General features: G+C 36.7%; 1 protein-coding gene across 1 annotated transcript in view; it reads left to right on the top strand.

Moving 5' to 3' along the window:
- Positions 1-1,395, top strand: part of FNBP1 (formin binding protein 1) — a 2,646,599-nt gene extending 2,645,204 nt beyond the window's left edge. The window contains exon 19 of the mRNA XM_044058144.1: positions 233-1,395. Within this exon, the coding sequence (XP_043914079.1) occupies positions 233-306 (74 nt within the window). The 3' untranslated portion in view covers positions 307-1,395. The remainder of the gene's footprint in view (positions 1-232) is intronic.
- The last annotated feature ends 16,565 nt before the right edge of the window (positions 1,396-17,960 follow it).

Here is a 17,960-nt window from a genome sequence, read left to right on the forward strand (position 1 = left end):
AATGGTTTCAGCTTAATTGCATGATTGGTATTTTATTACTTGTTAATTAATTAATAGGGAGTAGACACTCCCATTGTATATAAAAATGGGGTTTTATTTCTTGTGTATTAGATCTGAAGAAGCGTGCTGTTGTGCACACTAAAGTGCTTATCTTTTACAATAAATTGTTGATCCTTCGTGGTGGTCTTCTTCTTCTACATTTTCACGTTATTGTCTCGTTTGGCTTTGTTAGAGACCTTTGGGAGCCAGGACTGTTTTGTTTGCTACATCAGTTCATTTTTGGTTGCCGTTCCTGCCTCCACATGATGGAAGGATCTCCAGTAGAATTGGATTATGCACCTGAAAGACTTATCATCAACCGGAGATGGAACACTCTCATAGACAATAAGGACAATCCTTTATTAGGTATGGAACTCGCTACTGCTACACTGCCAGTTCCAGGTATTGCTAATGACATGACTGAATTTAATGTTATGTTTAAAGAACTAGAGAATTGTCTTTACAAGCTTCACCGCCTAATTTGGCAACGTAGACATCTTGAGGCATGTCAACATTTCAAAGTAGTTCCACGTGGCATGAGGGTGTTGTGTATGCCCTCGTATGGTAACAACCATCCAGAACTACTTAAGAGCTGGCAGAGGCTTAACCTTGAATTGAGCTATAAATATATCAAATTGTTACTTGAATATTTCTTACCCATTGAAAATGAACTAGCGACTAAAGCAGATCAGCTGAATAGTGATCTAATGGCAAGATTTAAAGGGGAAATCTTTTTAAAGAGGTTAGATAACCTCTATGTTCAAATTACTTCATATAGTGACAGGCTTCAACAAGTTAAGTCACGTAAGCTTCAAAGAGACTATCGTGACTTTTCCAGTGGGCAAGTGTTTGTTTGGCCCAGGTTGTCACGTAATCAAGATGGATTTAATGGTGGGTTGTTGACTGGTGAGACACCATTGAATCCCCCTTCAGAATCGACATATGTTGCCCCTTTAACACATCCTATGGGGCCAGGTAATCCTTCTACGTCACATCCTGAGAGCACCGGAACTACACAGCTGGCTGCGACTGGTACTCCTCCGCCTAACCAGTTATCCTTGAACTCACATCATCTCATGGGAGCTAAACCCAAGATACAAGACAGCATTGAGCGTTTTTTACCCCTGCCTGTTCAACTCCACAGAACATCAGGGGACAGATCGCGGAGTCGAGGAAGAACAAAGAGAAAACTTTCCGAAGAGTCGCAGACGAGGAGAGCACGGATGAGGGATTAAATCACTTGATTTTCAACCTTTCTAATATTGAACTCTAAAACTGACATTAATGTTTTGAATAGAGGATTGTCTTATATACCTGCACAGGTCAGTAAACTTAATAAAACGCTCATTTATTTAAGGAAATTTGTTAGAGCTGTTTCTTTGAAGTGTTTTTTTAACAAAGGTGTGTCTATGGAGTCAAACAAACCTGTTAATACTCCCATTATGTTTAAGAAGAAGAGTACTTTTACTCCGACGTTACATCCCATGTTGGACTGTTTTGTTAAAGCTTGTGAACAGTATTTATACTGCTATTATTATAAAAACAAATCAGGGGCACTGTTTTTTTAATATGAGTCAAAACGAATGGGAGTCTGTGGCTTCTTTAGTTAACAATGAAAATATTATTGTTAAACCAGCAGACAAAGGGGGGGTGGTGGTGTTGTTGAATACGAATGATTACATTCAGAGCATGAACAAGTTATTAGAAGATGCTGACACCTACAGACAGATTAATAAGGGTATTGTGCAGCGACATATATATGAGGTCCATCAAGAACTGTATGATTTAATGATGGGCAGACAGATTGACCAAGATTTATATTCTTTCCTGTTTATAGAACATCCCAAGATACCGTACATTAAAGGGCTCCCTAAGGTGCATAAAGGTGTTCCCCCCCCCCCTTTACGCCCCATTGTTGTGGGTAATGGCTGGGTAACAGAAAACATTTCTTTTTACATAGAAAAAAAGTTGAGGCTTGTAGTGTCGGACATACCCACCATACTGAGAGATACATATCAGTTATTGGGTGATTTAAAAGAGGTTGAGAAGTCTGTCACAGATTCGTGTTTATTAGTAACACTTGATGTTAAGAACTTGTTCACCTCGATTCCCAATGTATATGGGCAGGAAGCCATAAGAGACATATTGAATCACACCCAAATATTCAGTAGAAATGAACAAGCATTATTGAACACCTTGCTAGATTTAGTTTTAAATAATAATGTACTTATGTACAGAGAACAATACTTTCTACAACAATGGGGTGTAGCAATGGGGACTCCCTGTGCTAACACTTATGCCAATCTGGTGGTGCACTTTTGGGAGTCCTCTTGTCTATTTAAACATGCCAACTTCTCCAAAATTCTTCTTTACAGAAGATTTGTAGACGACATCCTGCTTCTGTGGGAAGGGACGCCTGCAGAACTCAACATTTTCATAAAAGAACTAGAATTGACCACAGATTTCTTAAGGTTTAAGATAGATTTTTCTGCTACCATATACATGTCTTAGATATTACCATCAGTAAGGATAAAAAAGGGGGGCTATATACATCCCTGTATAGGAAATCTTGTTGGAGGAATACTATACTCAGGTTTGATAGTATGCACCCTAGATTCACATTTAGGAACATTGTCAAGGGTCAGTTTACTAGGATTAGTAGATTGTGTGAGGATTCTGAAGAATTGCTACAAGAATACCAGAAGTTAGAGCAGTTATTCCTTGACAGAGGTTATGATCCTGAGATGGTGCACAGGGTCAAATCAGGTTTTACATCTGAAGATGGATATGTTCCAGAGACAGGGAATCATATGAGGTCATACACACCTGCCCACTATACTCACCACATACATAGGGTTAATATTGTTTTGAAATATACTAGTGACATTAGAAATATTATAGGGATTATTTCCAAGAATTGGAACATTTTGACTGTTGATAGAGACATCAATAAGATAGTTGGTTCTCATCCAACTTTCACTTATAGAAACAGTAAAAATCTTAGGAGAATTTTATGCATAGAGAAGTTGGGTAGATCTACTCACAATATAGTAACAGCCCATCAGAGATTAGGCACGCACCCTTGTGGTAGATGCAATATATGCACTTGGATTTCTCCTGTACAGTCCTTTATACATCCCACTCTTAATTATATTTTTGAGCCTAAACACATGGCCAATTGTGAGGATAAGAATGTCATCTATATGGCCAATTGTGGCATGTGTCAAGCATTCTATATAGGCATGACCACGAGACGACTAAAGGACAGAATTCATGGCCATTTATATGAAATTAAAAAGTCTGATACCAAGAATGCGTTAGCCAAGCATATCTTGGAATTTCCGGCACATACCTTTAGTTTTAAGGTTTTGCAGAAGAAATGTTTTGACAAAAGGAAAGGAGACAACTTTTGTGAATTAGAGAACATAGAGTTAGGTTGGATCTTCAGATTAAAGGCCCATTATCCTCCTGGACTTAACTCATACGCGAGTATTAGATCAGCCTTGAAGATGAGGAGGTGATTGTCACCTCATTTTCACTCATGACTCATTACCTATATATTCTTTTATCTTCTCACTTTTTCATCTTCTCTTTTATCATTGTATCTTCATCGTTCACTACCCCTCTTGCAGTCTTTTATGGGATGGTTCATTGGTTAGCATCCGTTTAGTCTGGTTAGTCTGTGCCTGAGACAACATAGAGTAATTTTGAAGCATCAAGTAGCAAGAGCGTGCACTGGTCACGTCGGTTCATTCAGACATTTTAACTGTATAGTAACTTACTTGAAGTTTTATAGTTTTGCAGCAGCTATGTTGCATACTGTTTTGGCAGTACTGCGTTGAGTGACTATTGATCAAGATGTGTATAATGTATTAAAACATCTGACTCATTTTTTGGGTCAGGTTATAAGAGATTTGATGTTTTACATTTGTATTGCCTTCTATTGCATATGCGTTGTTGTTCTTTTAACGTCTTGAATGTTTTCATTATACATTTTTAATGGTTTCAGCTTAATTGCATGATTGGTATTTTATTACTTGTTAATTAATTAATAGGGAGTAGACACTCCCATTGTATATAAAAATGGGGTTTTATTTCTTGTGTATTAGATCTGAAGAAGCGTGCTGTTGTGCACGCGAAAGCGCTTATCTTTTACAAAAAATTGTTGATCCTTCGTGGTGGTCTTCTTCTTCTACATTTTCACCATACTATTAGTGACTCTGACTGCAATCTGGCTGCCAAGTGGTTGCAAAGCTTAGCCAGCAAGAAAAGAGTATGTTGTCCTTATCTTATAAACTTATAATCTCAAGTCTATATGAGGATAAAATTATTTATGCAGAATACTGGGATCAACAAGGGACAAACCTGTTAGTAGATCAGAAATTATCAGGTATTAAATCCACACTTTTCTTTTCCCTATTCAAAAAGCTTACTTGTACACAATTTATGGTTACCAACAACATATACTTCACTCCAATCCACTTAAACAAATTTAACTCAAATGTGTCCACTTCATGTCCCTGCTGCTTCTATCCCCATGCAGATATATTTCATATTTTATGGATTTGTAGATACTCACAGCATTTGGTGCTTTCTCAAGGTGAGAGATGACAAGATGGGATACCATAAATCAACCCTCTCCTGAGAAATGGCATTGCTACATGTTACCAGCCTTAAAATATCTAAATTGAAATTGCATATCTTAATTACACTTTGTCTTTTAGTTAAATTCTACATTACCAAACATTGGTTGGATCGTTCTAAGATGTCATGGAGAGGCTTTAGGGATTTGGCTGTTAAATACATTACTTCGCAAAAACTTTTAATAACTAACCCCCACAAGCCGGCCTACTACCAGAAATTCTGGAACATTATATTTGAGCTCTTGAATGACAGCTAACAACTATAAACTGAATTGCTTCATCATTATTAATTCCTACTCTCCTTTATGCTTATTTAATCCCTTTGTTTCCCCCTTATTACCCTCATCTCAAGTTAAAGTTGGCTCAAGTTTAATACTAATTTTTCCCTTATACTTGTTTTTTGAATTTTGACCAAAGGGTAATAATAGTGTGTGCAGTTATTATTCGTACCCTTTTTCATCTAGACTTTTCATTAAGCAAATTCTCACTGATTTTACTGTTCTTAAACAACACAATTGCATATATTGAGTAGTGTTCTTGTTCTCTTCGATATTACTGTGCATAGCTAATCTGCAATTGTTTTTTGATATATGTGTATGGTAAAATCAATAAATTTTCTATTTGAAAAAAAAAAAAAAAGAAAATGAACATGGCTTTAGATTTCAAGTTGTTGAAATTATTTCTGAAAATATAAGTGGAGGTGATGTGAAAAATTTCACTGAAAGCAGAGAATTGCATTAGATTATTTTATGGCAAGCTGATAAATACCCAGGTCTAAATTACAGGGTTTCTATTAAACCTGCACTGAAAGCACAATGTCTCTTTAAATGATACAAGCTGTAGCTAAGTTTTTACTCTTCTCTGATGTTTATTGGCTGCTTTGAACTAGAATGAATATATTAAAAGTGTTTGCTGGTGTAGTTTTTTATATGGTCTTAAGAAGCACTAGTATTTGGTGTGAATGCACTTACCTCATTAAACTTTTAACATTTTATGCTTCCAGTCGTGTTTCTGTGCCTTGTTTTCTTCAGTTACACTTTAGAATATGTTTAGGGAAGCAGATAATTTAGGAGAGGGGCATTTGAACACATTTTTCCATATACTTTGAGGATACAGGGTGGTTGAAAGAAATGACAGACACTAAATCTCACATAGCTTTGCGGATTTATATGGCCAAAGTGGGTTGAGAATTGGGGGATTCAGCCACTAGGTTGCTGTCAGTACCAATAATTTGAAGTCACCAGGGGTAGGCCAGTGAGTCTCAATTTTTCAGTGTACCTATACAGGTACAATAATAATGAGATTTGCATTGTGCGTACCACAAGAGACCATCTGCATGACACTGTAAATCCCATGCTGTATGGTAATGCATCTGGGTTTGTGAGTGCTAATTTGTACCTTTACAGATGTCGCTTGGACAGGGATTTGCTGGAACTCTGTTGCTTGCATGTCACATTCTTGACTCCTTGAAACATGCATGTCAAACAGTACTGTGAACATTGCATGAAATATTGCCAGTTTAGGCTTATACAATACAGACCTGGTCCACTTGAACCAATCAGTGTCTCAACAGTGAAGTTCCAAAGTTCTTTAGCATCATAATTATCTGCTCAATCCATTTTTGATCTGCAATATTGATTATTACTGCACCTCTTACATGTTGACATCACACTCAGTAAAGTTATGTATTTTTGCAGTCATCTAATTACTAGCTCACATGCTCAACTTTCTGACCCAGTAAAAACTGAACAGCATCTCCACCTCTGCGCACTGTAGAGTTCATGAGTGTGCATCTTGCCTGCTTTTACCCCAACTACTTTCTTTGCAAGCAAATAATAACAGTGCATGTTACAGCCTATGCATGGTACGTACTACAGAAAAATTGCTTTCTGTAGTAGTATGGAAGTATTTTTCTTTTTGCTTCAGTTATTTCACCATACCTTAAAATTTAATGAAACTCAAGCTGTTGTTTTCTTTGGGAACATTAAAGCATAGTTCACAGAAAACCAAATAACTAAGGAATACTACTAGATGCTCATCATTAGATAATTGTTGCAGTAGCATATAGCTGCATGGGGACATATCCTGCCAAAAATATAGGATGCATGGACAGTGTAAATAAAGCTTGGGAGCATTCCTCACACAATGTATGTCCGTTACAGCATGTGAACTTCATACAGGTGCCAAAGTTCAGAACTCTTGTTGCTGTTGGTATGCTTAGTCAGATGTCTCATCTTCTTAGTGGCTCCAATATCAGTGGTTGGCTTATAAATAATGTTTCTTGGGTAGATAATTACCCCTTAGGGGACCTTCATTTTTTTTTCTGTGAAAACTTACTGTAAAACATAGCATACGTCTTTCAGGAAAAGCATATGTCTGTCAGGAAAAGGAAATGTATGTGTGGAAGGCTGGTATATTAATAAGGACGTACACATAGCCTGCATTTTCTATTTAGGGTACAGTCATGAGTTCCAGTCTTGTGATATCTCCTTGTCACAAGTTCCTAAAACTGATGATATCAGATTCCAACAGGAGTCACCACATGGAAAAGTTGAATAAATGTAAAATCTTTTTTTGAGCCATAAGAACACACAAGCGCTTTCACGTAGTTGGACTATGCTTCTTCAGGTGTAATTAACATTAAAAACTTGCCTTCTTATATACAGAAATTTTTGGCGCGCAAGCCAAAAAACAAAGTAATCATTAGTTAATAATATAATTAACCACAGCTGTTCTTTGAAGTAGCAGTGGAAGTTTGGAGCAAATCAACAGATCTGCTAGTGACGACCAGAAAAAACACAAATCCAAATGAACAAATAGCTTAGATCTAGTAACACTCCATGTATTTATAACATTATACCAAACTAAATCTAAGAAACGCTAAAAGCGCATATAAATACTAATAATGTAAACCCCGATATATAAATAATAAACTGACATAGAGTTGTAAAAACCTATTTAAAGGTTAGACAAATCTAGGCTAATATAATAGTTAAAACTCTAATAAAACAACTAACTAAGTATCCACTTCAGTATTAGTAATGAAACAAATGTAGTATATAAAAATCGGCTCAACAATGAACCCAGATATACATTTAATATATACAAAACAATGCCCGAATCTCATCTTCAAATAGTCAGTGATTCATGATGTAAAACTTGCCACTTTAAAGTGTAGACAGTTTAGATGTATGCAATTAAGACATTCATCATCAACTAATGAAATATAGAATGTATTGAGAAGACAACTCAAGAATACGTCTTCCAAAATTAAAAAGGTACAAACATAGTATCCAAGTCTATTTGAAAATAAAACATTGAACATCAATATTATTTAAAAAACACACCGACATAATTCTAAATGATCATGCTCTATATATAAAATAGAATATGTAAGGATAATTAGTTCATTAGCAAACAGTATATGCAAGTATAGTTTTAAAAAGTCTAACGAATCAAGTAGTACGCCTTCTAAGGTAAACATCTTGTAAAACAAACTGCCTGTATTCATCTGCCTTAAGAACATCGCGTATCAACAGTGAAACATCGCATATCAATGAAACGATGTAACAGTATGCATATACAAAATAAGTGCATTTATTTGATATAAATCAATATTAAGTCTGAAGTTATATTAATACATGCTTGAAATTCAAACATGTTACATGCTAAACAGAGGCTATAGCGTTCATAACACTCTTAAGAAATGCGTTCTACATAATCGTGCTGTAGAATGCCTAAATTCAACATCCCATGTGTAAAAATGTTTAATAAGCAAACGTAGTCAGAATTCATACTGAAAATACCTGTTACGTTTGTAAAACTCATAAATCAAAACATGTAGGAAGCAATAGTTTAATATATCTGAGCATAATAATGCTGGTGCTTCACTCATCGGACCGTACTGAACCCAAACTGTACTGACAGCAAAATATAAAAAAGCCAAGAAAGCAATAAAGTTCATATTGCTAGTGTCAAAGTTAGAAAAGTAACAAAATGAAAAAATTATAAAATGGTGTGACGATTGAACATCATAATATTTACCTTCCAACTACATGTAAAAATGAAATATCAAAAAATAACAAAAAAAATCTGAAACCAGTATTATTATATATGACAATAAGTCCCAAGGAACACTCTAGCTAGAGTAGTAAAACAAGAGTGGATGTATTACTGAGAACACTTATATGAAAAAATATATATTAAACTAATCAATTAAACTCAGTGAAGATGTATATGAAAAATGTATATAAAAAGTATATTATAAATTTAAAAAATAATATATATATGTCTATGAGCTGTTAAATAAATTATTGCTAATGCATATAAGTGAATTATTTATAAACAGAGTATATATGAAAGAGTAGAATGTTAAATGTAAAGAAATGTGAGTATAAAAAAGTATATGTACCTGTATTTGTATATATATTAAAATATTATATAAAATAAAAAATATATATAAAAAATATAAAATGTATAGATATATATGTCAATCCAATATGCTTGTACATATATATAGGTATAATAATTACAATCAATTGATCTACAAATGTACCTTAAACAAAAATATTAAGTATATATTTCATTACAAGAATTATCATGCCATTATAAAAATATGTGTTAATATATTGATAAATCATGAAAAAAGAATGAATTATGACATAATGTAATATATATTGTGGGTGAAAAAGGAAAAGCAAAACCCAGTTGCTAACCAATTATATGGCTGTGTACATGATATATGACAAAAAAAGGGAAAAAAAGCCTGTTATGAAAAGTAATTCCGTATCGTGTTTATGATGTATTTAAAAAAAATGAATAATTATCTAGTAGGTCAGTCTAATTTAACAAAGTGATAAATCCAGAAAATGGAATCTAAACACTCAGTCAGGATATGAATTATAGATATTAAGCCCACCACTTTATTATAATTTCCTGTTATTCAGAATGGGTTTGACCGATACAGATTGATTGATCCCTGGATGTATGTGAGCTTTCAAGGTAAAAATCCACTTAAGTTCTTTAACAGCTAGCTGGTTATTGCTGTCTCCATCTCTAGGGTTTAGAAATATTTTCTCCAAAACTTTAAAACTAAAGGTGTGAGTGTTATGTTCAAAGATGTGTTTAGCTAGAGCATTGCATTCGTGTCCTAAAAAAGTTCCTAAAACTGCTAGAAGTATGCTCAGTTGCTTAAATTTTTTTTTCTTGAAAATCACCATTTGACGGTTCCGGTGTATGTAACCATGGTTTCTGATTGTCTTCCATGGACCTTACCCTTCATTTACAGAAAAGGCAAAAATCTCAAATGAGATTTCTCAAAAGACTTCTATTTCTACCTCTGTGCAACATTCTGGGACAAAAAGTTTTGCTGAGGTAGTTTCAGGCCCCTCAGACCATCAGTCCAATTTAATTAATTCCTCTGGAAAGGCACCATGGAAAGGCCATTAGACCCATTAACAGAGCACATTCAGTCAGGCACCCTTAGCTGAGAAGGAAGAACTTGGGTTATTCTCAATGATGGTAAGCGAGGAATTAATTAAATCCTGGTATGGGAGAAAGTTGCTGGGTCATAAACAGAGGTCTACATATCTGCGTCAACAAACTATCGGACTTGAGACTCCAAAGAAAAATAACCAGAAAACCAAACACTTCTCCCCTTCTACTTCCTCTAGTCAGAAGAGCTTCCAGTAAAACTAGTACAGATTTGCCCAGAGCTTTGTAATCCTTTCAGTCTTCCACATCAGTGTCTATTCAAGCTAAGAGGAGGAGATCTCCTTCTTCCTCTAAAGAAAATGTAATCTTTGACTCTTAAGAGAAAGGTATTGACTACACTTCTGACCTCTCTTGTCCCATTCCCTGTGAATCTGAGTCTGAGGACACTGCACTCAAGATTCTGCAAACAAAGAAATTTTCTTGTCTGACACTGTCTTGAAGATGAAAAAGTTATTCAAATTGGGAAGAATAGAACTATGACTTACTGTGCACAAGATTTCCCAAATACCATGTCTATCTCTCTGGTACTGGAAGTTTTGGTGGATGCTTTTAATGCTACTTATGTCCAGATTTCAAATCCCCTGTACCTAGAAAACCACAGACTTTTTAAGGTGCCAGACTCTCATACATTTCTTAAAAAACACATTACTGACCAAGCTGTGGTATCTACTGTTAGAGTGGCTCTAAGCCTTTTGCTTCCTCTAACCCTGTCCGCAAACAAACTGTCAGTAAAACCCTTGAGAAGTATAGGAAGAAGATATACGTCTCTTCTATATTAACTTTGAGAGAAATTAACTGTCAGATACACATGGCCAAATACTTGTTTACCTTAAATGCTAACATGCATCAATCCACTGCTAATGTTCCTGCTTCTAACATTAAAACTGTTTTTTTCAGACATGATCAGTTCTGCTTCCCAGGTGATAAAATATTGAATAAAATGCACTTATAATGCAGTGGATGCTGTGTCAAGAATTGCAGCCATGTGGACTGTGATTGCAGAGGAATGCCTGGTACAGATTGCAGAATCTTCTTGAAGATGTCAAGGTCCATATTTTAAATACTCCTCTTAACAAATATTTACTTTTTGGGAGCTCTTTAGCTGAGGTTCTTAAGAAATTACAGGAAAGAGGAATATTAATGCAGAGTAAACCACCTTTTTCTTTCCTCTTCTCTTTGACCACCTATCAAAGAAATTAATCATTCAGCCCTGGGCCTTTCTTTAGAAACCCTTCAAGCCTTTTTGGCAAAAAAATCAAAATATCAGTTCAAAAAGAAATGGTAGGGAAACTAAAAAAAAAAGGAAATTCATCGCAGGGACCCACCACCATATAAGAAATCTGCATAACTACCTTTGGACCTCTTTCCCTTCCTCTCCTCCCCACCCCAGACATCCTTTCCAAATCTATTAATCTCTGGGATCAGATAACATCAAACTCCTGGCTACTAAAAATAATTCAACACAGATACAAACTAAAATGAGCGTACCTCCCACTTCAGTTAGGGATTCCTCTTCTGTCAAATAACCAAGCTTACTTATTTCCCCCTAAATCCTATAAGATATGTTGTCACAAGGAGTGATAGAGCCTGTTCCTCCATTCAAGCAAGGAAAGGGCTTATTTTCAAATTATTTATAGTACCCAAGAAGGACAGCACCTGGAGACCTGTTTTGGACATTTCAGTTTTAAATACCTTTGTCATAATTCCAAAGCTGAAGATGCTAACTTTACAGACTTTTTCTTTTTCTTCCCCTAAAGCATTCTTTACCACCTTAGACCTCAAGGAAGATTATCTTCACAGCCCAATTCACAAAGACTACAGGTGGTATCTCTAATATTCTTAGCTTTGGAATTGCATTTTCAATTTACATGTGTGCCATTTGTTCTCTCTACAGCTCAAAGGGTATTCACAAAATATTTGGCTCCAGTTACTCCTGTCCTCAGACTTCAGAAAATTCATATTTACCTTTATCTGGATGGTTGCCTCATTCTTGCTACAACCACCCAAGGCAGTCTCCATGAATCTTTTGTGCAATCTGTGGTTCAAATTAAAATCTGGAAAAGTCTTCCCTGGTCCAATCTCAAGGATTAGTCTTTCGGATATACCTCTTAGACACCTCAGTGATGCTGGCTTACCTCCCTCCTGAGAAAATTTCCTTTTACTATCAATAACTCATAGACCTAGTTTACCAAGGCAGTTCCTTAACAAGGGAATTTCTCAAAACTCCATCACAGATGCTCAGGTAAGGTAAGATTTACCTTTTTTTTTCTGTTTTAGATCAGGGACTTGATTTGAATCATCTGTCAGGAGATTTGTTTTGTACGAGTCAGGGACAGAAAGACTGCAGTCTTGTCATAGATCAGGGAAACAGAATAGGTAAGACCGTTATTCTAGATAAACTGTGAAACAGAAAATCGTGGTACCACGTGAAAATAAGAAGGGTTACGTAACATTTTTTAACAGTCAGAACAATATGGGTAGTAAGTGCACAAAAAGTTCCCAAGACCCACCGCTAACTGAAGATGCAAAATATATGCAATTACAGCGTGCTGACAATGTTAGATACTATACAAAATGGGTTAATAAATATGAATTTAATGGCAAATTAGAAAAATCCTCTCTTATTAAACTTGTCAAACAGCTTAAAACTGATGCAAAAGGTCAGGTAAAAAAGTAACATCAATTGGGTATTCCTCAGGCACACAGGTGGATTAAGGAAGCAAACCGTAGAGAACAAAAAAGTAATAATTCAAAAGCTATGTTTCTAGATAAAGAAGACAATAATTTGGTAATAGCATCAGCCCCTCCGCCCCCTCTGCTTCCCACACCAGAATATGAAGCGAGTGGACAACCTGGTCCACCTCCGCTATACCCGGCTGTTACCGCAAAGCCAAGACCGTATGTTAGAGATCCCATCGAGACTAGGTCTCAAACATGTAACTTAAGAGGGGATACTGAGTTATATGAAATAAACAAAAATTCACGAGCTATGAGTGAAGAAGAGATATGTCCACTCATAGAAGTACCAAATCCTCAGGCAGGACAGGACTCAGCTCTCCTAGTATATAGACCATGGACACCGGAAGACATCCGGAAATCCACAGAGGGAATTCCCCATCCAAAAGTTAATTTTAGAAAATTCTTAGAAGACTTACAGGGCATGAGGTTAAGTTATCATTTAAATGGAGAAGAAGTAGAAAAAGTAGTCAGACAAATCATAGGTCCAGATTGGCACATGATCAGTGGCAACTGGAATCCCCGTGACGCAGAACACAAGCCACTCCCACATAGCAACGCAGAACTGGATAACAGAGTGAAAGGTCTAACAGACCGAATCTCTGAGAAGTGGAAGCCTAGGGCAGACTGGACTTGCATTAATCAATGCATTCAACAGGAAGGTGAAACTGTTGACAGATATTATGCTAGATTATTGGAGTGTTTTAACAACCATTGTGGAATGCAGGTACCTGAAGACCAAACACGATTCCCCATATGAGCAGCAATTAAAGAATGCATTTTTGAAAGGCAGTATTTTGCCTATAAACAGCTTTATTACAAAGCACATGGTAGACCATCGAACGAGTAGATTACAGTCACTACTTGAATATGCTAGACATGCTGAAAGGCATTTTAACAGTAAAAAAAAAAAGAAAGCCCAAGTATTTTCTGTAGAAGATGGAGCAGAAGTTTATGTAGTACAGTCCGGAAAAAAGGGCAAGAAAATTGCCCAGGGAAACAAACAATCTGACAAACGATCAGAAGAATTTGAAGAAAGAAAGAAAAGGGGTGAATGCTTTAAGTGCAGAAAGAAGGGACATTTAGCAAGGGATTGCAAGCAAAACAAGAAGGTAGCCTTGGAAGATAAGGAGGGTGGGGACTGACTATATGATAGTCAAGAATCACTAGAAGGGAATAACCAAGAAAAGACAAATGCAAATGTGATAGAGGGAGTACAGAATGTGATAGAAGAAATAGAGGAAGTACAAGAAATCACCGATGGTGAAGAAAGTGAAATTTTGGACTTAGCATTATTAAGCCTAGAGCTCTACTTAGCAGACATGAAACCGGAAGTTACACTTCTGGTAGAGGGGGGGGAAGTTAAATTCCTGTGTGACTCAGGGGCTTCACGAACCCTGATACATCCTTCCAAACTACCAGAAAATTCAGAATCACTTGATTATATGTTAGTGAAAGCAGCTAATGGACAGCTGTATCAGGAACCACTCTCTCATAACATAGCAATAACTGACCCTATTTCAGGGATGACCCAGAAAAACAAAATTGTTGTTTCTGCAAAATGCCCAGTAAACCTTTTGGGCAGAGATCTTATGCAGATATTTGGCATAGCAGTAGTACCGACTATGCAGGGTATGGAAGCACAGCGACAAATGGATACTTTTGTGGTGCGACTGGAGGGTGAAACATTTTATTGGTACAGCCAGGACTTAGTCACGACTGGTCCAGGGGCAGTAACCGTAGAACTGATGAACGTAGCCATCAGTAAGTCCCCCTCCCTTGACAATGATAAACAGCATTTGTTGCACTGTACTCTGTATTATTGTAGCACACCAGGACCTGATAAGGAATATGAGCAAGAACTGTTTAAAAACCATACAAACAGATTATTATTACGTAATCTGTACTGGGACACAGAAGGGAATAGTGCAGTTAGCTGTTCATTGCCCCAGGAATTCTTTGCACTCTATAAATCTAATTGATTACCACATGTTAGTTTAACTAAGGACAAGAATGTGAAATGGGCAGACCTTGGAGAAAAAGTCACAAAGTGGGAAAAACAAACAGAGTTAGAATTGTCAGAACAGGGAGTACAAAAGCAGAAGTTAAATTGGATAACGCAGACACACCCAGCTGTACACTTGCAGTCTAGCGAGGACAGTTGATTAGCACTCTTACTAGAAGAGGAAGAAAAAGCTTTACAGAGCATACCAGAAACTCTCTGGTCAACAGGGAAATCAGATGTAGGACTAATTCGTACAGCAGGACCAGTTACTGTTACACCAAGATTAGCATTTAGACCTCAAAAGAGACAGTATCCCTTAAGAAAGGATGCAGAAGTAGGAATCAAACCTATAATAGCAGCTTTACTTAAGGAAGGAATACTGGTAGAATCTCCCGATTCACCATGTAACACACCGTTATTTCCTGTCAGGAAAGCAAACGGAGAATGGCGTATTGTCCAAGACTTACAAATGATGCAGTAATACCTAGAGCACCTATGGTGCCAGATCCACACACCCTATTGAATGATTTGAAGCCTCAACAGAAGTATTTCTCTGTGGTAGATATAAGCAATGCGTTCTTTTCTATACCGATACACCCTGACAGCCAACATTGGTTTGCATTCACATTTCAGGGGAAAGGTATACATACACCCGACTACCACAGGGGTATTGTGAAAGCCCAACAATATTTGCACAAGAGATGGCAAGTAACTTGGTGGGATTTAGCCCACCAAGAGGCAGCCAAATTTTACTTTATGTAGACGACATCCTGCTGGCAGCCCCCACCCAGCAAGAATGCAGAGAAGATACCATAGCATTATTACAATTTCTAGCCACTCAAGGACATAAAGTAAACAAAAACAAATTGCAGCTTTGGAGAAAGCAAGTTAAATACCTGGGATATGTAATATCCAAAGAAGGCAGAACATTAGATGAAGATAGGAAAATAGCAATTTTACAAGCACCCAAACCGACTACCATGAAGGAAATGATGTCCTTCCTGGGCACGACTAATTTCTGTTGGAGTTGGATTCCAAACTATGCCTTGGAGTCTGCTCCACTGACCAACCTGATATACAAGAAGCCTATGGCAGCACAAGATTTATTACAATGGACACCAGAAGCAGAATCAGCTTTCTGCAAACTGAAACAACTGATAGCATCCTCATTAGTTTTAGGATTACCAAACTATCATAAACGTTTTTTCCAAACTGTAGATTGTAAGCAAGGTTACATGACATCAGTGTTAACACAGCAACATGGGGATAAGCAATGCCCCATAGCTTATTAATCATCACAGCTGGACCCAGTGGCGCGATCCCTGCCCCACTGTGTACAAGCAGTAATTGCAGCTGCAATGGCAGTACAGGCTTCGGCCTCAGTAGTGTTGTTCCACCCTCTCACATTGAGAGTGCCTCATGCAGTCGCAATTATTTTACTGCAAGAAAAAGTAGCATATCTTTCTCCTGCTAGACATCTTTCCTGTATGACTATACTCTTGAGCCAACCTCATATGACAATTGAACGATGTACAACTTTAAACCCGTCTGCCTTGCTCCCGAACCCTGAGGATGGCACACCACTTAGCTGCCTGCAGGAGATTGAGCAAAAGACACTGCCTAGAAAAGATCTAACGGATGTTCCCTTGGATGATGCCGAGGTGACATATTACGTGGATGGCTCATGCAGAAGGGGTCCTACAGGAAAGGACCTAGTGGGGTATGCAGTAGTTTCTGATACTGAGATTTTAGAAGCGAAGTCTTTACCACACAACTTATCTGCACAGGCAGCAGAATTGATTGCCTTGATAAGGGCATGTACCTTGGCAAAGGGTAAATGTGTGAACATTTTTACTGACAGCCAGTACGCTTTTTCTACTGTACATGTTTTTGCACAACAGTGGAAAAATAGAGGAATGATAACATCTACTGGTAAACCGATTAATCATGCGCAATTTATTTTAGATTTGTTAGAATCCATTCAGTTACCTCAGAAAGTAGCTATTTGTAAATGTGTAGCTCATACCAAGCAACAGGATAGGATTTCAAAAGGTAATGCGAGAGCTGATACAGCTGCATAGCAGGCAGCTTCAGAAGTATTTCTTTTGAGTGTGGAATTACAACCTACTGAGATTTTAGATTTAGAAATGTTGAAAACAATGCAGACACTTGCTACGAAAATAGAAAAACAGAAATGGATAAAAAGAGGAGCAATTCTTGAGAAAGGGCTGTACATCTCCAAAGAAGGAAAACCAATTTTGTCATCTAACTTGTTTAGATATGCAGCTTTGTTGAGCCATGGGCAGTACCATGTCTCAACAGGGGGGATGGTACAGTTAGTGAACCGAATGTTCACTGCGTATGGATTTACAAACTACACAAAAAATTTTTGTGCAGCATGCCAAGTTTGTAACAAGCATCATGCACAAGGGGCATTGAAGCCTAAGCAAGGGAGTTTCCCAACACCACTGTACCCGTTCCATACTATCTGTATGGATTTCATAGAATTAAACAAATGTGAAAATAAGAAATATTGTCTTGCCATTATATATATGTTTTCCATGAATAGAACAGATAGAAGCAGAGATCCTTGACGAAACACTGTTTATTCTTGAAGTGCGTTAATTTCAGTACACTTTTCATTGGAAACAAACCCAACTTCATCAGAAGATAAAAAAGTCAAACAGGGAATCATGGGCTGTGCAGTTTATATATCAATTGTTAAACACACCTTTCCTGTTTCCTGATTGAATAATTAGTTAATTTGTTAAGGAAGGGTTCGGTTTACTAAATGCACAAGCTCTCTATAAGCATGTAGCATAGAAGAAAAAATACCCAAAGTAAAAAATAAACCACATATATAAAAATAGTATAAAAATAAGTATGAATATATGACTTATTTTAACGTGTTTAAACCCATACCAACACATAGAAATGTATAAAATTCACAGGAACGTTGTCTTCAAGTTTAAAAATAAAAATGAAAACAGAAATAGAAAGTCCTATTTAAAATATGTAAAACCTTTCATTATTGTTGTAGTTCT

Source organism: Protopterus annectens, chromosome 16.part0 (assembly GCF_019279795.1).
Source record: "Protopterus annectens isolate FY-2018-M chromosome 16.part0, PAN1.0, whole genome shotgun sequence".
Taxonomy (NCBI): domain Eukaryota; kingdom Metazoa; phylum Chordata; order Ceratodontiformes; family Protopteridae; genus Protopterus; species Protopterus annectens.